The sequence below is a fragment of the Octopus sinensis genome, linkage group LG6 (genome assembly GCF_006345805.1).
Source record: "Octopus sinensis linkage group LG6, ASM634580v1, whole genome shotgun sequence".
In the NCBI taxonomy this organism is placed as follows: Eukaryota; Metazoa; Mollusca; class Cephalopoda; order Octopoda; family Octopodidae; genus Octopus; species Octopus sinensis.
The window spans coordinates 5,814,207-5,841,207 of NC_043002.1; the positions used below are offsets into that span (position 1 = coordinate 5,814,207).

The 27,001-nt window shown below is 40.9% G+C and overlaps 1 protein-coding gene across 1 annotated transcript in view; it reads left to right on the top strand.

Annotated features, from left to right (window-relative positions):
* Positions 1 to 27,001, top strand: part of LOC115212853 (maternal embryonic leucine zipper kinase-like) — a 76,917-nt gene that overhangs the window by 19,394 nt on the left and 30,522 nt on the right. The window contains 8 exon segments of the mRNA XM_036503607.1: positions 2,670 to 2,755; positions 5,872 to 5,988; positions 7,311 to 7,454; positions 7,857 to 7,925; positions 8,766 to 8,858; positions 12,245 to 12,343; positions 13,949 to 14,113; positions 24,930 to 25,010. Coding sequence (XP_036359500.1) covers positions 2,670 to 2,755; positions 5,872 to 5,988; positions 7,311 to 7,454; positions 7,857 to 7,925; positions 8,766 to 8,858; positions 12,245 to 12,343; positions 13,949 to 14,113; positions 24,930 to 25,010 — 854 coding nt within the window.

Here is a 27,001-nt window from a genome sequence, read left to right on the forward strand (position 1 = left end):
CCACATGTCCATACTAGCGCATTCTTTCCTGTACATTACGTCAGATTTCTCTTATGCCCAGTTTTTCTCTGAGCACACTTATACTACATCATTCATGCATGCTTACATTGCATGTCTAATGTAACATTGCTTCATTTCTTCCCAGTTTTCATAAGTACTCAGCTTTCAAGGCCCATGTCTTACTACCCTGCAGCATTGCAGTTGTATCACAGTCTCCCGTTTACTTTGTAGGAAAAGAATTTGTTGCCAACAGTGACAGTAGCTCCCCGAACTTTCTGAAACCCATTCTTACTTTGGTTATTATACTTTCAGAGCAACCACCTCCCTTACTGATTACCCCTCTTATGTAGCAAAAGCTATCAACTACATATCGTGAGCCATCCAAGCATTCCAACGGAGTCTATTTCCAATGTATTCATAGGCACAGGAGTGGCTGTGTGGTAAGTAGCTTGCTCACCAACCACATAGTTCAGGGTTCAGTCCCACTGCGTAGCACCTTGGGCAAGTGCTTTCTACTATAGCCTTCGGCTGACCAAAGCCTTGTGAGTGGATTTAGTAGACGGAAACTGAAAGAAGCCCATCGTATATATGTGCATGTATATATATATATATGTGTTTGTGTGTCTGTGTTTGTCCCCCCAGCATCGCTTGACAACCAATGCTGGTGTGTTTACGTCCCCGTAACTTAGTGGTTCAGCAAAAGAGACCGATAGAATAAGTACTAGGGATTGATTTGCCTGACTAAAGGTGGTGCTCCAGCATGGCCACAGTCAAATGACTGAAACAAGTAAAAGAGTATGTCCTACTCCAGTGCATCCATCACATATGAAGCTTATGTCCTCTGCTAGTCTACTTTGGATTCCACTCCATCTCTTCTGTGTTCACAGCTTACACTGTGCTCCCCTCCCACTTCTTCTTGAAGGACCATAAACAGGATTTGAATAGGCAGTTATCCATGTAAATGCAATCCTTGTATCTACTGTTATCTGCCTTTTTTTAAACACACACACACATTTTTGGCTACATTTCTTTTGTGATCTACTTCTTGAAAATTTTGTGCTACTTTATCAGAAATAGATCTGACAACCCTGGATCAGACCCTTTAATAGCTGTGCCAAAATTGGTATAAAGTTTTTCATTGTCCGGAGAATACAGGATTCAATATATTGGGTTATTTTCATTTTTTGGTGAGCAAGTGCTGTGTGCTGTTTTTCTTGGTTTGGGTGTCCATTCTTACTATTAAACCATCACCTCTGGGAACAAAATTGGTGCTTAAATAAACTGAGGCAAGCATAATGATAATATACTTTATCTTTTATTACTTTTAATCATTGGACTGTGATCTTCTGAGCTCTTAGCATTTAAACCGGCCATATCCGGCCAAAAGTATTCTGCCTGTTTTATGTTCAAACTGGCCAGATCTGGTCTCTCACACCAACCTTACAATATCGTTTTAAAAATTAACAGCTACCTCATCAAAATCTCATAGCTACAAGATAATGCATGATTAATTCAAAACAATGTGGATAAAAAAGGATTAATTTTGGCAGAATAATGCGAACACTAAAGGGTTAATGCAGCATTTTGTCTGGTACTTATTTTATTGATTTAAGGATGGGAAAAGGAAGTCAGCATAAAAAAGGGACATTTTCATTCACTTTATTTTTTTGGACATCCCCCCCTACTCTCTCTCTTTCTCTCTCTCACACACACATACACACACATATTAAACAAGCAGGCATGATTGTGTGGTAAGAAGCTTGCTTCCCAATCACATGGTTCTGGGTTCAGTCTCACTGTATGGCACCTTGAGCAAATGTCTTCTATAGCCTTATGAGAGGATTTGGTTGATAGAAGCTGGCAGAATCGGTAGCACGCTGGACAAAATGCGTAACCGTATTTCGTCTGCCACTACATTCTGAGTTCAAATTCCGCTGAGGTTGACTTTGCCTTTCATCCTTTCGGGGTCGATAAATTAAGTACCAGTTTCGCACTGGGGTCGATATAATCGACTTAATCCGTTTGTCTGTCCTTCTTTGTCCCCTCTGTGTTTAGCCCCTTGTGGGTAGTAAATAAATATATATAAATGTGGGTGTTTGTGTGTGTACATGTATGTGGATGTGTTTGCGTGCGCATGTGTATGTGTGTACATGTGCGCATGTGTGTGTGTGCATGTGTGTGTGTGCATGTGTGTCTTTGTGTCTGTGTTTGCCCCCACCCCCACCACTTGACAACCAGTGTTGGTGTGTTTATGTCCCTGTAACTTAGCGGTTCAGCAAAAGAGACTGATAGAGTAAGGACCAGGTTTAAAAAGAAGTAAATTCTTCAAGGCGGTGCCCCAGCATGGGCACAGTCTAATGACTGAAATGTGTAAAAGCCTTTGGTTGCCCTGAGGCTGTGGCTAAAGATATTTAAGGTTGTTCTACAGTAGGATTGACATCTGAAAACAAAGTGAATGCAAAGTAAACTTCATAACTGTACTCATGAATAAGAAAACTCAGATTGGATGCTTGACCACATAGGTAGGTATCTGAGGTGTGCAGTACCCTGATCTCACAGTCACAGTTTCTCATATGATGAGGTCATGGAGAGAAGGGGGAAGAATTGTATTCTTTAATTTGGATCATAATTTTTTTTATTTGTTTCATTATTTTATGTTTTTATTTCAGGTGGGTTTGGTAAAGTGAAATTAGCCACCCATCTCCTCACTGGAGAAAAAGTTGCCATCAAAATAATGAACAAGCAAGCTCTAGGGGTAAGTATATTTGACTTAGTATTTGCTGTATCATATTTCAATAAATAACATTCTCTGGTCATCTTCAGATGCTCTGTTCTTATCATCATCATCATTATCAGTTAACATTTATTTTCCATGCTGGCATGGTTGGACAGTTTTGACAAGATCTGATGAGTTGTAGGACTGCATTGAGCTCCTGTGTCAGCTTTGGCATGATTTCTGCAGTTGGAATCCCTTCCTAATACCAACCACTTTACAGAGTGTGCTGGGTGCTTTTTTTTCTGTGACACTGGCTTTAATGAGGTCAACAAATAACTTGCAAGAAAAGACAAAACCCCCTCAATTGAGTGTGATTGCATTTGAGAGAGAGAGTGGGGAATGGCTTTATGCCAGGTGTTGAGAGGCTAAAGTATGATGGAGGGCCAAGCGCAGATGTCTTGCAATAATAGTTAAGATATCTGACTACTCCACATTATATAAGCATAAGTAGGAGTAGCTGGAAAGGAGATGAAGATGGTGGCATTGAGGGGCCAGAGTTAGGCAGTATTTGGAAGTGTTCAGAGCAGGCTCAAAAAAAAGTACATCAGTACTCCAGTGAGTAATGTAGTTCATGTATTCATCATCATCCTCGTTTAACATCTGCCTTCATCATCATCATCGTTTAACGTCCGTTTTCCATGCTAGCATGGGCTGGACGGTTCAACTGGGGTCTGGGAAGCCAGGAGGCTGCACCAGGCTCCAGTCTGTTTCTACAGCTGGATGCCCTTCCTAATGCCAACCACTCCGCGAGTGTAGTGGGTGCATTTTTACGTGCCACTGGCACAGGTGCCAGGCGAGGCTGGCAACGGCCACGATCAGTTGGTGCTTTTTATGTGCCACTGGCACGGAGGCCACTTGAGGCAGCACTGGCAACGGCCATGTTCGGATGGATCTTTTTACATGCCACTGGCCAAAGCATCATTGTAGTGGTGGGGATGGTCCTGTTAAAGGTCTCTCTATTGGCCAAGAGATTAGATAGTTATTTACTAATGCCTGGAACCAGGTTTCTAATTACAGCAGCAGATAGTTTGAGCTCTTGTGTATATATACTGTATCTTTGTTATGCTTCCTGTATGGGTAATACTTACTTGTACTGAGGTCAAGGTTATATCTAAGATATAATGTGTGTGTGAGTGGCAGGGTGTTAGTCTCTTTGGCTTGATGTTGTGCTGCAGTTGCAAATAAGTACCACTGTCATGCAAGTAGTGACCTTCATTTCCAATCTTTTGTGGTAACATGTCTGGTTATGGTGAAACGTTATCTTAGAAACAGGTGAAGGTTGGCCATTGGAAGGGCTTCTGGCTGTAGAAGATCCGCCTCCACAGATTCTGTCTGACCATGTAAGCTTGAAAAGGTGAATATTGAAACAATGATGATGATGCAGTTCTCATGTTGCAGATAATCCAACTATATATTGTCTGCTGTACTTTTAACGCTCTTTAGAGTGCAGTCTCTTCTGCTTTTTTGAACAACAAAATCCTTTGTTGAACAGTTTCTCTCCTTATATGGTAACAGAATTCTCCGTCTGTTTTAATACCTATTAAAAGCTCAAACTACCCACAAGGGGCTAAACACAGAGAGGACAAATAAGGACAGACAAACGGATTAAGTCGATTATATTGACCCAAGTGCGTAACTGGTACTTATTTAATCGACCTCGAAAGGATGAAAGGCAAAGTTGGCCTCTGCGGAATTTGAACTCAGAACGTAGCGGCAGATGATATACTGCTAAGCATTTCGCCCGGCGTGCTAATGGTTCTGCCAGCTTGCCGCCTTTAATACCATAGCATTACCATTGGTGACCTGAACAAAGTCAACTGTTACAAGCATTTGGGTCAGGTTTCCAGTGAGAGGTAACTCCATACACTATTTTGTATCACGACAAGAGTTTCCTTTCTCTCACCAGTCTTGGAAGTCCTGCAAAAGTCATATCCATTGTCTATCGTCTATATTAATTGTACTCAGTATTTTTGATATTATACCCACTGGAGATACAAAAAAAGTTAAACAGATTTAAAATAGGCGTAGGAGTGGCTGTGTGGTAAGTAGCTTGTTTACCAACCACATGGTTCCGGGTTCAGTCCCACTTACCTTGGGTAAGTGTCTTCTACTATAGCTTCGGGTTGACCAAAGCCTTGTGAGTGGATTTGGTAGACGGAAACTGAAAGAAGCCTGTCGTATATATGTATATGTCTGTGTATATGTTTGTGTGTCTGTGTTTGTCCCCCCCAACATCGCTTGACAACCGATGCTGGTATGTTTACGTCCCCGTAACTTTGTGGTCCGGCAAAAGAGACCGATAGAATAAGTACTAGGCTTCCAAAGAATAAGTCCTGGGGTCGATTTGCTCGACTAAAGGCGGTGCTCCAGCATGGCTGCAGTCAAATGACTGAAACAAATAAAAGAGTAAAGAGTAAGAGATTAAATGAAAAATAATTACTAGATGCAATGGCCTATAAAACTTAAACCCCACTGTTTTAATGTTGAAATTTTAAAAGAAAAAATATAGATAACTATTGCTTATTTTTGTTTTAATCCTGTTTGTGTGTAACAAAACTATCATGTTTTCCAAAATCCTTTGGTTATGGATTTTGTAAAACCTTAACCTATACTTTTTGAAAATCCACAGGGCACTGTTTGAGAACACTGCCTAAATTATGGAAAAAGAAATTATATAGTTCTCATGTTAATTTTTGGCTTATCAAAAGACCAGCCCTATTGACCCCTTTGGTACTTATTTTTGGTAGTTTGGAGAACTAAGGCAATATAGAATGAAGTGTTTGGTCCAGAATTTCCAACTATTGAAACACAGGACCAGTTCCTTATCCTCTTGATAATTTTAATTCTACTCATTGAAACAAGGAAGGTACTTCAAATATAGTTGTTCAATATGTTAGAAATTGCAACCAGACCTCCCTCAAATCAAACTGTACTGTTTTTTTCTTTTTAAAAAAAGGCACATTTTAAAAGCTCAAAAAAAAAAACAAACCTGTCATAGCTTTTAACCATTGGTCTATTTGGAGCTAAGCAACAAAAATCTCTATTTGTGATATCTAAATAGTTGTATATTATTTGTTGTTTCTTCAATTCAACAGCCTGATTTGCCACGAGTGAAAACCGAAATAGAAGCCATGAAATCCATTCACCACAAACATGTCTGTCAATTGTATCAAGTTATAGAAAATGAAGACCGAGTGTTTTTAGTTCTGGAGGTAAGTCGACCTTTTTTAGTAACTATGTTCCCAACAAGTTGACTATTTATGTGTTTTGATTAATTTTCAGTATAACACATTTAAAATAACTAGAGATATTAAATTTCTAAATATCTCAGAGAGATATTTGAGTGGTGGTGGAGCAATAGAGCGGTTGTATGCTGTCAACTTAACGTGACAGTCCCATGAAGGGAATCACACCACCACTATTTAGCCCTAGGAAGCATCGACGCTTCCTGTCGGCTTTGACACATTTCCTGTGTCCTTATATTTATGAAGGGGAGACAAGCACCCCCAACAGCTAGGGCTAGCACCTAGAGACATGAATGTTTCTGAATCTTGCTCATCATCAGTCTGCTGTAGCATGGCCCTGCTAGTTGAAGATGCTTGTAAAGCCTTCGCAAATATATATATTTTCAGTGAAGTTTATTCACTGATCACCAAAATTACAAATTTTAAATTTCAAAATATCTCAGAGAGATATGAGCAGTGGTGGAGCGATAAAGCGGTTGTATACAAAAGAATGAAATATATTATTGATTGTTTACCACAAAAATTTAGGTTGCATTATATAATATAATAATGAAATTCTTGTATACAGTACTCAGGTGCACCACAACTTGTCAGAAAGTGCATATAAAGTATATGCAGTAATGTACAAATGTCTGGAAAGTGAACAATGTATGAGTCAGATACATGCTTGTGTGTGTATGGAGGGGAGAAAATCAGGTGTAGTGTTGGCGAATCTCAGAAAGCATGGAAGTTTTGAAGGATGCAGTGCTCCGACAACTAACAACTGATGCCGGCAGTTTGTTCCATGCTTCAGCAACTCTTAGCGTGAAAAAATGTTTCCTGAAGTCATGGAAGGAGCTGTGCTGTTTTCTGACTTTGTAAACATGTCCACGGGTGTTAGACAGGTGGAGATTGAAAAGGTGCTCAGAGTTATTGTTTGTAAGATGGTTAATTATTTTATGGGTTTCTGCCAAGTCAGCTGCCAGACATCGGAGTTTCAATGTGTCCATGCCCAGGGAAGTAAGGCGTTCAGAATATGGCAAATGCCTGATGGAGGGTATTCTTTTGGTTGCACGTCGCTGAACAGTTTCTAGACGATTGATATCCTGTGCAAGATAGGGGTTCCAGACCGGTGATGCAAATTCCAGGTGAGGTCTTACCATAGCTATATTAAGCTGCAGATAGATACCTGAGTAAAAATAATCAAGATTTTGGTACCTTTATTTGTTATTAATTCTGCTGGTGTTTACTAACATTCATAATAATACAATTATAAGTTCTGATACATTTACCATTTCTCTTTGTTCCAGTATTGTCCAGAAGGAGAACTCTTTGACTATGTTGTTGCCAAAGACCGATTAACAGAAGTTGAAGCAAAGCATTTTTTCCATCAAATTGTTTCTGCAATGGCATATATCCATTTCAAAGGCTATGCTCACCGAGATCTGAAGCCGGTAAGAATTTCTTTATTATAGAATCCCAGGGATTCCAATTAATTTTCTTATTCCACTAACTGCATAGAAATGTAACTTGGAAATTTTGTGAAGAGTTTTTTATTAAAAACCTTTTGAGAAACCAGTGTTGGTGAAACCATGAAATCCCAGTTGCTCTTTCTTTCACACCAAAACACAGAAGGACAGTCTGACTTCGGTCTCCATTACTCTCTGTGTGTAAAATGAAAGAGTAGTTTTATTTTTTGTGTGTACAGGTAGTCATTGAGACTCCCCTTTTTGCCTTTTGTACTCCTCAGACTTATGGAAATTCAAGGAGGACCAAAACTAAATAGACAAATTTTGAGGACTGCCTTTATGAGTGTGTGTAGTAATTTTATTACTTTTATCTGTTTTTTTATATAGGAAAACATTTTACTGGATGAACATCACAATGTTAAAATCATTGACTTTGGACTTTGTGCTAAACCTAAGGTTAGTTCAATGGTATTTTTTCTTTTGTCATTAATGATTCGTAAAACATTTCCCCCTTGGGACACAGAACTCTGCTTGCGAAGACCTGTCGAAGCAAGTGAAATCGAAATCGCTCAAAAATCAATGGAAATTGTAGTTGTGATACCAGTGCCGGTGGCACGTAAAAGAACCATCCGAACATGGCTGTTGCCAGCGCCACCCCGACTGGCCTCCGTGCTGGTGGCACGTAAAAAGTACCAACTGATTGTGGCCGTTGCCAGCCTCGCCTGGCAACTGTGCCAGTGGCACGTAAAAAGCACCCACTACACTCACAGAGTGGTTGCGAAGGGCATCCAGCTGTAGAAACACTGCCAGATCAGACTGGAGCCTGGTGCAGCCTCCTGGCTTCCCAGACCTCGGTCGAACCGTCCAACCCATGCTAGCATGGAGAGCGGACGTTAAACGATGATGATGATGATGATGCTTATATATAAAAAAAACAAATGTTAGTTTGTTTATATCCATGCAGCTATTCCAGTGTGTTTTTGCAAGTCACAACATAAACCCTATTTGCACTGATTCCTTCCTAGTCCCTAATTAGGTCAGTCATGGATAACTTGCAATCCTTTTTACCTTCTGCATGGTACACTTGATTCCATGATCATATCAGCACAGTTTCATTTTTTTTTTTATTATTCATTTTCATTTCCATAGGATAATGAGATATCATCATCATCATCATCAGTAGAAAGAAAATGGCAGCACCAGTTTAACAACTAAAAATTTTGAAATTTTGTTTTATTTTTTAAAAAAAGTTTATTTAAAAATTAATTAAAAATATCCTACTATTTCTATTTCAAGGGTGGAATGGATCACCACTTGTACACACCTTGTGGCAGTGCTGCATATGCGGCACCGGAATTAGTCTCTGGCAAGGAATATCTTGGAGATATGGTAAGTAAAGTCTTTCTCCTCAATAATAATCCTTTCTACTATAGGCACAAGGCCTGAAATTTGGGAGGAGGGGTTAAGTCAATTACATCAACCCCAGTACTCAACTGGTACTTAATTTTATCAACCCTGAAAGGATGAAAGGCAAAGTTGACCTGGGCAGAATTTGAACTCAGAACGTAACAATGGGATTATGGATTTCGTCCAGCATGCTAACTATTCTGCCAGCCCCCTGCCTTAATAATAATAATAATAATGATGATGATAATAATAATACAAAACAAAACAAAAAAAAAAACTAATCCAGTTTCACTCGCAAGTTTTGAGTCACCCCAAAACTATAGTAGAAGATATTTGCCCAAGGTGACAGCAGAGTTGGAACTATGTGATTGAAAATCAAACTTATTAACCACATGACCATTTCTACACTCTCTTTAATCCTTTAGCATTCAGATTATTTTATCAAATTTAATGATTATTTATTCAAATCATTTTGAATTAATCCAGCATTATCTCATAGCTTTGAGATTTCAATGATGTAATAATATCTTTTTGGAATGACCTCCTGTATAGGTAGTGCATAAAAAACACCTTTTGAGTATAGTCGTTGCCAGAACTGCCTGACTGGCCCTCATGCCGGTGGTACTACACTCTCAGAGTGGTTGGCGTTAGGAAGGGCATCCAGCTGTAGAAACTTTGCCAGATCAGATTGGAGTCTGGTGCAGCCTTCTGGCTCACCAGTCCTCAATCAAACTGTCCAACCCATGCTAGCATGGAAAGCGGACGTTAAACGATGATTATTATTATTACTGTAATGTTCATAGTTTTCTATTAATGTAGTTAATATTAAAAAATACAGAAAAATTCATCAAGTGTGTCTGAAGTAATGAATTTAAACGATTGCTATTTTTTCTGTTCCTGTTTCACTTTCTGATCTGATTGGCTTTTCCTCTTCATCTCTATAGGTTAAAGGTATTTATACACTTTCACACCATGAAGGAGATCATTCTTCATAGATAATGGGGCTCATAAGTACTTCCCTTTTTTATTATTAATCTTCTGAAAAGGGCAGTGGATTGGTAGTACCACTGTAGTGTATAGTGAAAAAGTCCCTTGTAGTATTTCTTTAGCTCTTTATGTTCAATCAAGATCTGATTTTCATCCCTCTAAGGTCAATAGAATATATTATCTGTCAAGTACTGGAGTCAATGGTCTTGACCACCCTTCTTATTTCTTTATTGCCCACAAGGGGCTACACACAGAGGAGACAAACAAGGACAGACAAACGGATAAAGTCGATTACATTGACCCCAGTGTGTAACTGGTACTTAATTTATTGACCCCGAAAGGATGAAAGGCAAAGTCGACCTCGGTGGAATTTGAACTCAGAACGTAGCGGCAGATGAAATACCGCTAAGCGTTTTGCCCGGCGTGCTAACGTTTCTGCCAGCTTGCCGCCTTTGTTTTGGAGCAACGTGAAAATGAAGTGTTTTGCTCAAGAACACTGCGTCACCTGGTCCAGGAATCGAAACCACAATCTTACGATCATGATGCTGATACCCTAACCACTAAGCCACGTGCCTCCACATTGACTCTCCCCCTCTTACCAAATTTCAAACCTTGTGTTTACATTAGAACAATTATTAATTTTTTGGAAGATATATGTTTGAGCAGATATCTCAATCTCTCGACTCTATGTATGACCTAAATCAACTTATGTTTCATGTAAAATCCACGGAAAAAGATCTATTAATAATATTATTGTCATTGAAGCTCTTGTTAAAAACTTTCATATTTTTTCTTGTTCTATATTTTGATTGCGTTTGGTCAGCTTTTATTTTTGTTAATATAATTAATATAAGTGTTTATTTTTTTTATTTATATCACTTCTTGAACTTTTCAAAACCTTGAGACATATTTATACAATATAGAAAGGTTATACACAACTTTCACAGCTTGGGAAATTAATAAAAATTCAAGGTTTATGAAGAGTGACCTCCTTTGTGGTATGATTGTATGAATATCTGTTATGTATCTCGCAGGTGTGAAGGCGCGTGGCTCAGTGGTTAGAGTGTCGAGCTTACGATCATGAGATTGTGAGCTCGAATCTGGACCGGGCTGCATGTTGTGTTCTTGAGCAAGACCCTTTATTTCACATTGCTCCAGTTCACTCAGCAGTAGAAATGAGTTGCGATATCACAGGTGCCAAGCTGTATCGACCTTTTGCTTTTCCCTTGGATAACACTGGTGGCGTGGAGAGGGGAGGCCGGTATGCATGGGCGACTGCTGGTCTTCCATAAACAACCTTGCCCGGACTTGTGCCTGTGAGGGTAACTCTCTAGGTGCAATCGCATGGTCTGTGTTATGACCGAAGGGAGTCTCAGAATCTCGCAGGTTAAATTGAATTAGTGACTTATCACCCCCAACAAATTTGTAGCTTTCTGTCTGAGAAATATTTTCATCTCATTCTCTCTCTATTGGATTAGGCTTGATGGCTCATTGATGAGCTCTTGAAAGAATTAACACGTGAAAAATAAATGATTGCCAGTCTCTTAAATTAAGTCTCCTTTCTAATAATTTTGTATCTCCACCATCTCCACATTCTCAGTTTTACTCATGTTAATCTTGTTCATTGTTATTCAACTTAGTTTGGCAAATAAAACTCTCTTAACATCATAAAAACCAAAGCAAAAACAAAAGATACACCTATTTAATCTAGGCACAAATATTCTGCATGCTCCAAACGATGTGGTTCAAAAAATAGATGCTACATTATAACTGAGCTATGATGTAGTAAGGAGAACCAAATATAAAAATTCTTGTCAATATCAAAATAAATATCAAATGGAAATTGTAGTTGTGATACCTGTGCCGGTGGCATGTAAAAAGTACCATCTGAACGTAGCTGATGCCAGCGCCGCCTTGACTGGCTTCTGTGCCGGTGGCACGTAAAAAGCACCAGCCGATCGTGGCCACTGCCAGCCTCCCCTGGCACCTGTGCTGGTGACACGTAAAAAGCACCCACTACACTCATGGAGTGGTTGGCGTTAGGAAGGGCATCCAGCTGTAGAAACACTGCTAGATCAGACTGGAGCCTGGTGCAGCCCCCTGGCTTCCCAGACCCCGATCGAACCGTTCAACCCGTGCTAGCACGGAAAGCGAACGTTAAACAATGATGATGATGATGAAATGCTAGCATGAGAAACTGTGTATCTCGACTTCCCTGCATCTCTCACTCACTCTCTCTCTCTCTCTCAGTAAATCTCCTTATACATTAATAGTTTTTAGCTGTAACGAAGTTTGGTAATGTATTTCATTATCTTTTACATTTGATGTATGAATTATGATGTGTTTTTGTCTGCCTGGCTTGATGTCTTATTCTCTTTCAGGCTGATGTGTGGAGTATGGGGGTTCTACTGTATGCACTACTCTGTGGTTATCTGCCTTTTGACGATGACAGCATAACAGTGTTATGCAAAAAAATCAATGTAAGTCAAACCAAAAAATCTTCTTTCTTAATATTTCTCAATTGCATCCCACTCTATCTTTATCCTACTTTTTTTATTTGCATCATTTGAGCGTGATCGTTACCAGCGTCGCATTACTGGCACTCGAGCCGTGTGCTAGTAGGGTATTAAGAGCACCATCCAAGCGTGATCGTTGCTAGAGCAGCCAACTGGCTTCCGTGCCGGTGGCACATAAGACACCATTCGAGTGTGATCGTTACCAGCATCGCCTTACTGGCATTTGTGCCCATGCTAGTAGGGTGCCAAGAGCACCATCCGAGCGAGATTGTTGCTAGAGCAGCCAACTGGCTTCCGTACCCGTGGCATGCAAAAGGGTATCATTCAAGCGTGATCGTTACCAACATCGCTTCACTGGCACCTGTGCCGGTGGCATGTGTAAAAGATTCGAGCAAGGTCGTTGCCAGTGCCGCCTGACTGGCCCCGTGACGGTGGCACGTAAAAAGCACCCACTACACTCTCGGAGTGGTTGGTGTTAGGAAGGGCATCCACCTGTAGAAAGTCTGCCAGATCAAGATTGAAGCCTGGTGCAGCCATCTGGTTCCCCAGCCCTCAGTCATTCGTCCAACCCATGCTAGCATGGAAAGCGGACTTTAAACGATGATGATGATTTACTAATTATGCTACACACGGATGCTTTGAAAGGTTCTAAGTGTGAAATGGTAGCAGCATATGACAAACGAATGCCTTTATGGAGACCTAATGAAAGCTAGCGAGACCAGGTAAAGATGGCTGTGACTGTCTGGTCACTGTGTGTGCCACCTTGAACTGTCATCATCATCATCGTCGTCTAACATCCGTTTTCCATGCTAGCATGGGTTGGACGATTTTGACTGAGGGCTGGTGAACCAGATGGTTGCACCACGCTCCAGTCTTGATCTGGCAGAGTTTCTACAGCTGGATGCCCTTCCTAATGCATCTGTAAGCATCTAAATTATTCTTGTGGAGCTCACTCCATTGTAAGAAGAGGGAAATGCCATCACACTTACATCGACAACTTGATCACAGACACTGGCCTGGAATGTATCCAGGACATCATGGTTGTGATGTTGGTCCGAGAAGTGTGGCCAGTGGTCGTTTGTTGCTGTGGCTCAGGTTGGAACCTGGCCCTAATAATAATAGAATAATAATATTGATTTTCAAATTTTGGTACAATACCGACAAGATCGTGAGATGGGGTAAGTGATTACATTGATCCCAATACTCAGCTGGTACTTATTTTGTTGACCCTGAAAAAAATTGAAAGGCAAAGTCGACATCAGAGTTTAAACTCAGAACGTAAAGACCGATGAAACGTCGCTAAGCATTTTGCCCTGTGTGCTAATGATTCTGCCAGCTCTCCACCTCATATAACAACAACAACAACAATAACAATAATAATAATTATGTACCTCAATGTACTCAGTTTAGTCTTGAAACTGTTCTAATTTCCTTTGCTAATTCCCTTCCAGAAAGCATGTACATTACACAATCCTATTTTCTCCATTGTTCTGTTTGAAGCATCTTGCTTCTATATTCATTACCTTTCTCTCAATTAGTTGATAATGCATTACCTTTCTTCCACTTTAGGCTGGGAAATATTCTGTGCCACCATGGTTGTCTCCAGAAAGTATAGAGATTATCGACCAGTTACTTCAAGTAAATCCCATGCGCAGAATCTCCATGCGGCATCTGCTTAACCATCCATGGGTGTGTCAAGATGGGAAACCAGTGATTTGGAAGCCACAAAGTCAGGTAGGTACACTACAGGTTTTGATATCCTATACAACTGTACATTTATATTTCGTTTTTGGATTTGGTTTGCAAGATTCTTTATATGAGTTCGTGTGTTGAAGGAAGCATATTCTGTTGTGTCTGGGGAGAGTCATTCTCTTTTTGTGCCTTATTATTTAACACACTCACCGGTAAAATTTCCACTTTTTTTCTTATTTTTATTGTCCTAAAAAATTGTCCTATAAAAATAAAAAAAAAAATAAAAAGAGTGGAAATTTTACCGGTGAGTGTGTTAAATAATAAGGCACAAAAAGAAAATGACTCTCCCCAGACACAATAGAATGTACATTTATATGTTATACATTTAGCTTGTGTAATTCTGTAGCTATCATCCCTACGTATACAATCATGCAGCTAAATACCAGCAACCACAACTACCTATTTCACCAGCTACACATAAATATAGCAATTTTAAATCATACTTGCTAAATTTTCTAAAATTGATTCATATTTGAGTCTACGCGTTGGCATCAGTTGTCTCAGATATTACAAGGGAGATAACTGCTTTGATACCAAAAGTTGGTCGACGTTACCTCTTGTAGGATCTTTTCGGTTTGAACGGCAGTTTTTTCTAGCGTTGTCATATGAAATTGCCACCCATAGTTATGACCCTAGTATCGATCTATTGCATTTGAATCTGTTTTAGGGTTAGGGGTGGGGGGAAGGGTATCTTTTTTTCTTCAGAAATGTAAATAAACCCAATCTGTTTCTTAAATGAGGGACATATTCATACGGCACAGAATGTTTTCACCTTAATAGACGTCATTGATTGGTTGAAATTGCAGAAATTGAAGAAAAAAACAACAACAAATATCTTACAAATTATAGAATTTTCTCAATAAAGCCAAGAGAAAAAGATGTTTTATAAACACATTCTACCAGTATACGAAGTTTAAAAGTGTTTAGTTACGTGGAAATTATTTTTAAAAAACTGTTGGTCAAACCGAAAACATCCCCTCTTGTATGATATTGAATTAAATGTCTAATTTTAAAGTTTCATATTCAAATTAAAATTTTCCATCATAATTTTACAAATGAAACTTTTATTAACAAATACCTATTTAGATAGGAAAAAGACCCCCCCCCCCAGCTATGCTAATTTTCTGTGAAAAGTGATTTGTCTAAATTGTCTGATAATTCTTTGTTATTGTTCAAAATTGATTTAAACACTTGGAGAGCATCTTTTAATTAGAAAGATAGGCACAAAAGAGTCAAAGTGATAGGAAATTTACAATTTTCATTTAACGACGATGAAAATGTTGCTCACTGGTTGTGATATCTCACAATCATTGGGAAATTAGCAATATCAGTTAAAGCCAGCAAATAAATTATATCATCATCATCATCATCATCATTTAACGTCTGCTTTCCATGCTAGCATGGGTTGGACAATTTGACTGAGGTCTGGCGAACCAGACTCCAATCTGATCTGGCAGAGTTTCTACAGCTGGATGCCCTTCCTAACGCCAACCACTCCGAGAGTGTAGTGGGTGCTTTTACGTGCCACTGGCACGAGGGCCAGTTTGGTGGTACTGTCAATGGCCATGCCCAAATGGTGCTTTTTATGTGCCACCTGCACAGGAGCCAGTCCAGCAGTACTGGCGACGACCTCGCTTGAATGTTTCATGTGCCACCAGCCCAAGGGCTAGTAAGGCGATGTGGTAACGATCACGCTCGAATGGTGTGCTTAACGTGCCATCGGCACGAAGGCCAGCTTGTTGCTCTGGCAACGATAGTGCATAAATCAGAGTTTGTTTAGATGGTAACTATAATTAAGAGTGAGTGGGGAAAAGCTTGCTCAGGTGCACCACAACTTGTCAAAAGTGCGTATAAGTCATATGCAGTAATGTACAAATGTCTGGGAAGTGAACAGTGTATGAGTCAGATACATGCTTGCGTGTGTATGGAGGGGAGAAAATCAGGTGTAGTGTTGGCGAATCTCAGGAAGCATGGAAGTTTTGAAGGGCGCAGTGCTCCGACAACTAACAACTGATGCCGGCAGTTTGTTCCATGCTTCAGCAACTCTTAGCGTGAAGAAAATGTTTCCGAAAGTCATGGGAGCTGTGCTGATTTCTGACTTTGTAAACATGTCCACAGGTGTTAGACAGGTGGAGTTTGAAAAGGTGCTCAGAGTTATTGTTTGTAAGATGGTTAATAATTTTATGGGTGTCTGCCAAGTCAGCTGCCAGACGTCGGAGTTATCTATAAAGGGCAGTAGTTGATGTGTGGGTATTGTATGTACTCCATTGATCTCAAATTCATAACAGAGGTTTTAATAAGGAACGTGTATTTAAAACGCATTTTAGATTTTTCTATTTGTTTACCCTAGTGTGTAGTCAGAGAACGGTCAAAGGGAGATAACTTCACAAAGTCCTACCTGTTTGTGTTTTAGCTATTTGTTTACTACCCACAAGGGGACAAACAAGGACAGACATAGGTATTAAGTCGATTATATCGACCCCAGTGCGTAACTGGTACTTAATTTATCGACCCCGAAAGGATGAAAGGCAAAGTCGACGTCGGCGTAATTTGAAATCAGAACGATGCGGAAGACGAAATACCGATAAGCATTTCGCATGGCGTGCTAACGTTTCTGCCAGCTGGTTTAAGATGGATCTGGCAGAGATGTGAGACGAAAAAAAAAAACAAAAAGAAACAAGGCTGAGAGCAAAGAAGAGGTTCCTCAACAAGTGGTAAACAAAAATTTTGCTCTATGATTGGACTGATTATAGCTGCACCCTGTTTCTGGTGGTGGTGGTGGCCGTATAAATAACGAGGAAAAGACATTCTACAGTGGATAAATAGTAGTGTTGCTGTTGAGCGAAGAGGTCTTCGTCCCATAGTTCGCAAGATGGGAGAAGCCCGAAACATGGTCCTTTGCTATTCGTAAGACCCGCAGAAGAGAAAGCAGGTCAACCCCCGACACCGAGAGCATCGACGGATGGATGAATGCGCATCCAGGCTCAGCGGTTGCGTAGGAAGTCAGGGATAAGAAACAGGAAGAAAGAGTGTGAGAAAGTTGGGGCGAAAGAGTACAACAGGGGTCGCCACCACCCCCTGCTGGAGCCTCGAGAAGCTTTAGGTGTTTTTGCTCAATAAACACACACAACGCCCGGTCTCGGAGTCGACACCGCTATCCTCCGACCGCGAGTCCGCTGCCCTAACCACTGGGCCATTGCGCATCCACTAGTGTTGTTGTCTTGGGTCTGTTGGAAGACAAGATACTGTCGGAAGGTGCAGCAATCGTTGTGATCTCCATCTGATTGCTGCTGAAGGAAGTGTTACCTTTGAAAGCCTTGCGTAAAATATATGTTGTGTGTATATGTATATATCTTTATTTATCTTGTATTTGTTTCTCTCATAAGAGTGTGGCCATGCTGGGGCACTGCCTTGAATTTTAATCAAACAAATCAGTGCCAGTTCTTATTTTTCTTTTTAAAGCCTGTTACTTACTCTATTTGTCTCTTTGGCTGAACTGCTAAGTCATGGGGATGTAATCACACCAACACTAGTTGTCAAGTGGTAGCAGGGGACAAATACAGACACAAAGACACACACACACATATATATATATATACGCACACACGATGGAGTTCTTTGAGTTTCCCTCTACCAAATCCACCCACAAGACTTTGGTTGGCCCCGAGGCTTTAGTAAAAGACACTTGTCCAGTAGGACTGAACCTGGAACCATGTGGTTGGGAAGCAAACTTCTTACCGGACGGCTACACCTGTTGCCTACCAAATACCTACGTCCCTGGGTGTTTACACAGCTACAAGTGGTAAGAAGTTTGAAACCATACTCAATGCCAAAGAAACATGAATTGTTTCTGGTTATGAGAGTTGGAACCTCACAAAACTTTATATCCAGTCTGATGATTGGGATGTGATATTCAAATAGTTAGATGTGAGTTGTCAGTTGTTATAACCATAGTTATAAATCAAAATCACCTTCAATGACTGGCATCTGTACTAGCGGGGTGCAAAGAGCACCATACGAGCGTGGTCGTTGACAGAGCGGCTAACCGGCTTCTGTGCCAGTGGCACATAAAAGGCACCATTCGAGTGTGATCGTTACCAGCGTCGCCTTACTGGCACTTGTGCCCGTGCTAGTAGGGTGCCAAGAGCACCATCCGAGCCTGATCGTTGCCAGAGCAGCCAACTGGCTTCCGTGCTGGTGGCATGTAAAAGACACCATTCAAGCATGATCGTTACCAGCATCGCCTTACTGGTACCTGCTCCGGTGGCATGTGTAAAAGATTCGAGTGAGGTCATTGCCAGTACCATCTGACTGGCCCTCGTGCCGGTGGCACGTAAAAAGCACCCACAGCACTCTTGGAGTGGTTGGCATTAGGAATGGCATCCAGCTGTAGAAACCCTGCCAAATCAAGACTGGAGCCTGGTGCAGCCATCTGGTTCGCCAGCCCTGAGTCAAAATCGTCCAAACCATGCTAGCATGGAAAGCGGACATTAAACGATGATGATGATGATGATGATAGTGTAGGTATAACCAAATAGTAAGGAGTTCATAACCTGGAAGTCCTGGATTCAGTCCCAAGTGACCTCTGCTGTATCTTTGATTCAGTCAGATTTTGTGACTGAAATTGAGTTGACAGAACCTGTTGGATGGACTGTACTTGTAATTCAAAGAGCCAGCTTCTAGTCACATATATTCTGCATATCATCATCATCGTTTAACGTCAGATGATGAATGGATTAGATGGGTGCTGATGAAGGAGCAAAAACTCTCGAAATATGGCATATACATCCATTAACCATTTTTCTTCACCTTTCATCTTTGATCTTATATCAGACGTCTCCGATACAAAACACAACAAAATCAGTGCTGCCATTAATTTCTATAGAAACTCTCTGGAGACAACCATAACACATGATTTAAGTGCACTGCTAACACAGTATTACAAGGTATTCACTTACAAAAGCGTTCAATATATGTTGTAGCATATGGTTGCATAACGAAATACTGTGTGCCTACAAGTCTTTAATACGTTCAAATCATCTTAAAATGATCTTGCTATATTCATCATCATCATCATCATCGTTTAACGTCCGTTTTCCATGCTAGCATGGATTGGACGGTTCGACCAGGGTCTGGGAAACCAGGAGGCTGCACCAGGCCCAGTCTGATCTGGCAGTGTTTCTACAGCTGGATGCCCTTCCTTCCTAATGCCAACCACTTCGTGAGTGTATTGGGTGCTTTTTACATGCCAGGCGAGGCTGGCAAATGGCCACGATCGGTTGGTGCTTTTATGTGTCACCGGCATGGAGGCCAGTCAAGGCGGCGCTGGCAACGGCCACGTTCGGATAAAAAAGAACTGTTGAATTATGTGAGCGTTAAATGCCTGATATATGAAAATAAAACGGATGGTCATGAGTGGAATGCGTTTATATAGGTTTGTTGCGATCAGAGTTGATCTGAAGTTAAACAACAACAGTATTGATTAAGGGAGTTAGCTAACTGAATTGATTTCAATACATGACTTAATTTATTAAGGCACCATTTGAGCGTGATTGTTACCAGCGTCGCATTACTGGCTCTCGAGCCTGTGCTAGTAGGGTATTAAGGGCACCATCATAGCATGATCGGTGCCAGAGCAGCTATCTGGCCTCTGAGCTGGTGGCATGTAAAAGACACCATTCGAGTGTGATCGTTACCAGCATCGCCTTACTGGCACCTGTACCGGTGGCATGTGTAAAAGATTCGAGCGAGGTCGTTGCCAGTACCACCTGACTGGCCCCCGTGCCCGTGGCACGTAAAAGCACCCACTACACTTTCAGAGTGGTTGGCATTAGGAAGGGCATCCAGCTGTAGAAACTCTGCCAAATCAAGATTGGAGCCTGGTGTGGGTGTCTGGTTCACCAGCCCTCAGTCGAAATCGTCCAACCCATGCTAGCATGGAAAGCGGACGTTAAACGATGATGATGATGATGATAATTGGGCAAACAGGATTTGAACTGAGCACGCAAAGCAGCTGAGCTAAACTGTTTAGTCAATGCTAATATTTTTAATGCTCTGAACATCAATTATCTAACTGGTAAATATGTGTTGAGGGAAAGATAACATTAGCTCGATGTGTTTGTCGAAATAGTCATGAAAGGCGGCAAGCTGGCAGAATCGTTTGCACGCCGGGCGAAATGCTCAACAGTGTTTCGTCTGCTGCTACGTTCTGAGTTCAAATTCCGCCGAGGTCGACTTTGCTTTACATCCTTTCGGGGTCGATAAATTAAGTACTAGTTACACACTGGGTTCGATGTAATCGACTCAATCCGTTTGTCTGTCCTTGTTTGTCCCCTCTATGTTTAGCCCCTTGTGGGTAGTAAAGAAATAGAAATAGTCACGAAAGAATCACTAGAGAGAGAGAGAGAGAGAGAGAGAAACCCAGCATATTTAAAATAACAAACCTTGAAGTTGATTACTCAGGGACGCTATCGGTATGAAAAACTATAGTGTTACTTTATGTAAGAGGATAGCAATTTGAGAGAAATTTTGCTGCTAGTTTTTATTAACTCGGATTTAAATGGCGTCACAATATAGTGGTGAGATCGCTCCAAAACTATTCAGTAATTTGTTTTCTCTATTCGGTTGGAAATATTTGATTTATTGAGAAAATAGTTTCAAACCAAAAACCTTAATATTAATAGCCTTATTTAATAAGTTGTCTCCCTTAGCATAACCATGGGAGATAACTGCTTATTGAATTAAAAGAAAAATAATGTAGCATTTTCTCAACCACTTTGTTGAAGCTAACGAATCATCATCATTTAACGTCCGTTTTCCATGCTAGCATGGGTTGGACGAATGACAGAGGGCTAGCGCACCGGACTTCAATCTTGATCTGGCAGAGTTTCTACAGCTGGATGCCCTTCCTAACGCCAACCACTCCAAGAGTGTAGTGGGTGCTTTTACATGCCACTGGCACGAGGGCCAGTTTGATGGTACTGGCAACGGTCACGCCCAAATGGTGCTTTTTTATGTGCCACCTGCACAGGAGCCAGTCCAACGGAACTGGCGTTAACCTCGCTTGAATATTTCATGTGCCACCAGCACAAGTGCTAGTAAGGCGACGCGGTATGAAGTAATCCAGCGGTGATCGTATCACCTGCTTCCCACGTCAGTGACTGGATTATACTTTCGGATGTGATCTTGTTTCAAAGTTAGAATAATTCGAGGAACCTTTACCAATTATTTCTGGCAAGTCGAGAGACATCTTGGAGGTTCACTCATTAACTTGATGTAAAAGTTGTGATGTGATGTGATCTGTTAGTTTTTCATTAAGAGAGGGAAATATCTTGCGTTTCGAGCAGACCTATTCATCTCGTATCTTTTTTAAAGAAGAGACACTTGCCCTAGAATTTTTAGTCGTAAAATTCATGTTTTGTGGAAATCATAGGAATTTTACAACTTTCTTCAGAGCATTTTTGAAAGAGACAAGTGTTGTCCTTCACTGGTGGGCGAACATTTTCAAGAACTTCTGAATTGTGTCTGCTCCACGGACCCCATGGCACTTAAAGAGATTCCAGATCTTCCTGTCATGACAGAACTTCCTGTCATGACAGCCACCAACACTTAATGAGGTCTAACAGGCTATCTGCGGCCCCCAAAACAAGGAGTCACCTGGCGTCGATGAGGTTGCCATAAAAGTATGGAGGGCCTCACATCACATTCCATCATCACTCTTTGTCTCCTCTCTGTTGGCAGGGTCAGACTGTGCCAGACAAGATGGAAGCACTCAAATATTATCACAATCTACAAGTGCAAGGGAGACTATGTAGAGTGTGATAACAGCAGGGGAATCTCTCCTGGATGATGCTGGCAATATCTTCTTACATATTCTCCGATGTCTTCTATTTATGTTGTCAATGAAGTAATGTATGAGCCCCAATGTGGGTTTCAACCAGAAAAAAAGCACTTCTTATATGATATTCTTGCTCTATCTTCTTGAAAAACGTTATGAACAACAGAAAGACATGTTACCCCTGCTTCAGAAGTTTGGTTGTCCAACATTTCTCTCAATCATCCAGAAGTTTCGTGATGGTATGCAAGCAAGAGTGACACTTACCAGTGATGCCTCAGAGCCCTTTGATGTCCAGGTGGCAATAAAACAAGAAAGTGTTCTTGTCCGGGAATAGATCACCAAAGAATATGGAATTCATATCGGATACCGCTGTGATTGCAGCATCTTTAACACTCGCTGCCTGAAAGCTGCATCAAAAATCCTCTCAACTGTGATGTACAAGATTCAGTATGCTGGTAGTTCAGCTACACCATCTCATACCTCCACCTGTCTCCAACACATATCGAGCTCAATGGACAGTGTCTATTCCTGGCTTGGTCTTAAAGCAGATCATTGAAAAACCAAAGTTCTGTAACCAGCTTTCCCATACTCATCTCCCCCTCAGTCCAATTCTTATTGATGATACTTCTGTACTGCAGACTGGCCCATTCTGCTATCTTGGATGCCCAATCTCTAACATTGAACACCTTGATGAGGTGAACACCCTGTCTGATCAACTTGGCCTCTGCATCTTTTAGAAGACTCAGTTAATGAGTCTTTCAGAACAAAACCTTTGAGCAAGCACAAAAATTTCCATCTCTTGAAGTGTCTACCCTCCTGATGGGATCTAAATGCTGGACCCTTTTACTGGTGCCAAATCAGACAACCAGAAGCTTTCCATATTAGATCACTCCAAAGTATCCTTGGTCTCACATGGAAGGACAAGGTGTCTCATTCCAAAATCCTCCTGAGGGCTGGGATCTACAGCATTGAGGTCTGCATCCTTTGTCGTTTTCTTTGCTGGGTTGGCCATGTGATTCTGATACTGGATCTTTGGTTTCCAAAGATGGTTCTGTTCAGTGAGATTAAGACTGGAAGAGGGCCTCATGAATGCCCAAAACTTCGTTTTCATGATCATCTCAAGTGGTCTCTCATTTTATGCAGTGTCCCTCCCAGTTGGTTGGACCCTTGGCTGTTAAGTGGAAGGGATGGAGGTCCGTGTGTGATACTGGAGAAGATTGCTTTGAAACAACACATCCAAGATGAGGAAATAGCCAGGAAAACAGACACCATAATGAAATGCTTCTCAAATATATATAGAAATAAATGTCATCATTTAATGCTTGCTTTCCATGCTGGCATGGGTTGGACAGTTTGACAGGGCTGCATTGAGATTCAATGTTGTCTTTGGTATGGTGCTCTTGCTAATCCCAACCACTTCACAGTGTACTGGGTCCTTTTGTCATGCCACTGGCACTTGTGAGGTTGCCATGGAATTTTCAAGACAGAAAAGAATAGGGGAAAAGAAAAGGAAAAACTACCACTATTATGAGGAAATATTTAGGAGAGGAAGGTGGAGGTGAGTTGTAGTATGCCAGATGTTGAAAGGCTGATGTATGATAGGACAAGACTAATGCATGATAGGACAAGCCCACATGTCTTGTAGAGGATATACATGGCTGAAAGAGATAGAAAGAAGGTAGTGATGGGGTGCAAGGGCAAATTCTCAAGGAACAAGAAGGTGAGCATAAGAAAGGATGCAGACAGTGGATCCTGAGAGGGGATGAGGGAGTGGATGCTTTCATAAAAGTGTGAGGGTGGGTGGGTGTAAGCAAGTGGAGGTAGAGGTTAATGTTGTGAGTGATGAACTGGAGTGCATCATCATCGTCGTTTAATGTCTGCTTTCCATGCTAGCATGGGTTGGACGAATGACTGAGGGCTGGCGAACCAAATGGCTGCACCACTCTCCGGTCTGATCTGGCAGAGTTTCTACAGCTGGATGCCCTTCCTAACGCCAACCACTCTGAGAGTGTAGTGGGTGTTTTTATGTGCCACTGGCACAGGAGCCAGTCAGGCAGTACTGGCAATGACCTTGCTCGAATTTTTTACACATGCCAATGGCACAGATGGAGGGAAATAGCAGCATGTAGAGGAGTAAGGTGGGAGATACAGGAGTGGCTCAGGAAGGCGAAGAGAACAGGAAGTAAGAGAAGGTGTAAGTTGTGGAAAAGGAGATATAGGGATATATAAGGGGCTGTTGTAGGTGGGTTATGATGGTAGATATGGGATGGGATTGAAAATGATAACAAAGAGATGTGTTGAGAATGAAGTATAGCAGAGGGGGAAAGAGGGCAGTGGCTGAAGGGTCTGAAAGGAGGTGAATTGTTGTGACATAGTGTGGGCAGGGATGATGGGAACGGAAGTGGTTGCAGGAGGCTGTAGAAAACGGGTGGGATGTAATATGTGCAAGGTGAGTACTGCAGCCAAGGAGATGGGGACAAGGCTTTGCCTGTACAGGCATAACCCAAATGGTTTTGGGACATCATTTTTGCTGTAATGGACAGGTCTTCTTGAGCGCAGCAAAATACCAATGATCTCAGTTCTTTGTCATCTCCTCTGTAACGCTCAACAGCTTGAGATTGGCCTTGAGTACTTTATCCCACGTCTTCTTGGATCTCCTGCTGCCATGAATTCCGTCCACAGCAGTGTTTTACATCTACTTTTCTATGCTGGCATGAGTTAGTTTTTCTGCTGTTGCGTTTTATGCCAACTCTTTCAATCTCTTCTTATGAACAAGGATGTGATTTACCTTTCTAAAACTGGAACATATATATAATGATCTTGTTTATAATTTCTTAATATGACTCTTATTTTAAATTTTGTGGGTATTTTTTTTTAATTATTTAAAAAAAAAAAAATTGGAGCAGGGATAAATATTTCTGAAATCATCTTGCTTAAATTTACCTGTCTTTTGTTCCTCAGGAGATAGATGAAGATTGTCTTATTGAACTTGCTGTCTTCAAAGGGACCTCTCGAGGCAGAATGATAAATATGATCACAGAGGTAAGTTGTATTTGAAACTCTTTGTTTGTTATTGTTGTTATTCAATATAGTGTCTATTTACCCCCCCCCCCCAAATTTTAATTCTACATCCTCTTGATGTGTGTCCACCAGCTTCTTGAATTGTTTCATTGATTTCAGCAGTGAAGTGGCCAGATGGCAACCCGAAGTGGTCAGTGTCTTGTGGGGGATAACTGACCTGTTGAGCATTATAGCAGATACATGATATTATCCTCATTTATGCAGATTAACTAATCTGTTCTGCCTTGGTCTGACCTCAACCTTTTTTGTATAAAACCCAAGCAATAATTCAATGGGTCCCTGTTACTCCCTTTCTTCATCTCTTCATGCCTCCTAATGCCCATTCAAATAAAATTAGCCCCTAGCTAAATAAAATGCAGATATATTAGGTGCCATTATATCTACATCAATCAACTGGTGAGCAATAACAAATGTGATTTGCTCCACCTCTCTTTTGCAGAAAGGTGACTACTCAAAAACAGCCGTATTAAATCACCATTGTCTTCATCATTGTTTTAGCCTCCACTCTTCTTCCATGCTTGCATGGGGCAGATGGAGATTTTGCAGCAGATTTTTTCATGGCTAGCTGCTCTTCCTGTTGCCAAACCCCATCTGTTTCCAAGCAAGGTAATACTTCTCCATTACTAGACATGTTTTTTTACATGAACAGTTTTTGTGGAAACTGGGTTCTCGAGTTGGTCATTAAGCTCTGCAGTAATTTTGGGAGCTGTACTTTTGTGATCCTTTCTAACAATTCACATAAGAGTCTGATTGTCCCTATCTGAAAGTTTTGGTTTTCTTCCGGAGTTTTGTTTCAGTGAGGAGGTTTTTTTCCCTCTTTCTCAAAGGCTGTCATTACTTCCAAGACAGTATTTCTTGATACACCAAACATTTTGGTTGTTTTTGTTATGCTAGTACCTGCCATACGAGCACCAACAATTTGATTTCTTTGAAAGTCCAATAGATCTGTCATTTTATTGAATTTTAATTATCTTTTTTCTGAAGATATGTGAAAAGAAACAGCAATTTTAGCAAAACATATTAAACAACACTAATAATAAACCAAAAATAACATAAAAATAAATAAGCTTTTGATGGTTTTTATAGATATTTCAAAATTATGATGCTAGGTGTTTCCATTATTTTGTCCAACTCCTGTATATACATATCTGTGTTAGCATGTATATATACATATATATGCACATACCCTACTATATTAAAATGGACATGCCGGATAATGTAGTCCTGGGTTTTCTGCAGATAGGAAAAGATGGAGTGGTCATGGCTGGAATGCCTTTCGTCCTAGGTCTGCTTAACATGGGCTGACCCAAAACTAAACAAAACAACAGTTATACAGAGACCCCTTTGTAGCTCATTTTAAAAATATGTTCTAGTTGTGTGGTTATGTAGCTAGGGTACCGTGCACTTTCGGCTCACGGAATTCTATGGCAAGGATTCCCTTCTGTATTTGGAGACCACTTGATTTATAACTGTTGGGAATAGAAATGGAGTCCTTTGAAGTGTTGGTTGAGATCCTCATCATTTAACATCCCTTTTCTATGCTGGCATGGGGTGGATGGTTTGAGAACTGGTGAGCTGGGTAGCTGCACCCGGTTCCTGTTTGATTTGGCATGGTTTCTACTGCTGGATGCCTTTCCTAATGCCAACCACTCCAAGAGTGTACTGAGTGCTTTTTATGTGCCACTGGCATGGGTGCCAGTTATGGAACACTGGGTCAACCACGACTGCGATCTCACTTGACTTGACAGGTCTTCTCAAGCACAATATATTGCCAAAGGTCTCCGTCACTTGTCATTCCCTCCATGAGGCCCAAAGTTTGAAAGATGCTTTTTATGTGCCACTGGCACAGGAGCCATTTATGCAATACAGGCATTGGCCATGACTACAATTTCACTTGGCTTGACGGAGCTTCTCTGACCGGTATATTCTCCAGATTAAAAATAAAATTGAAC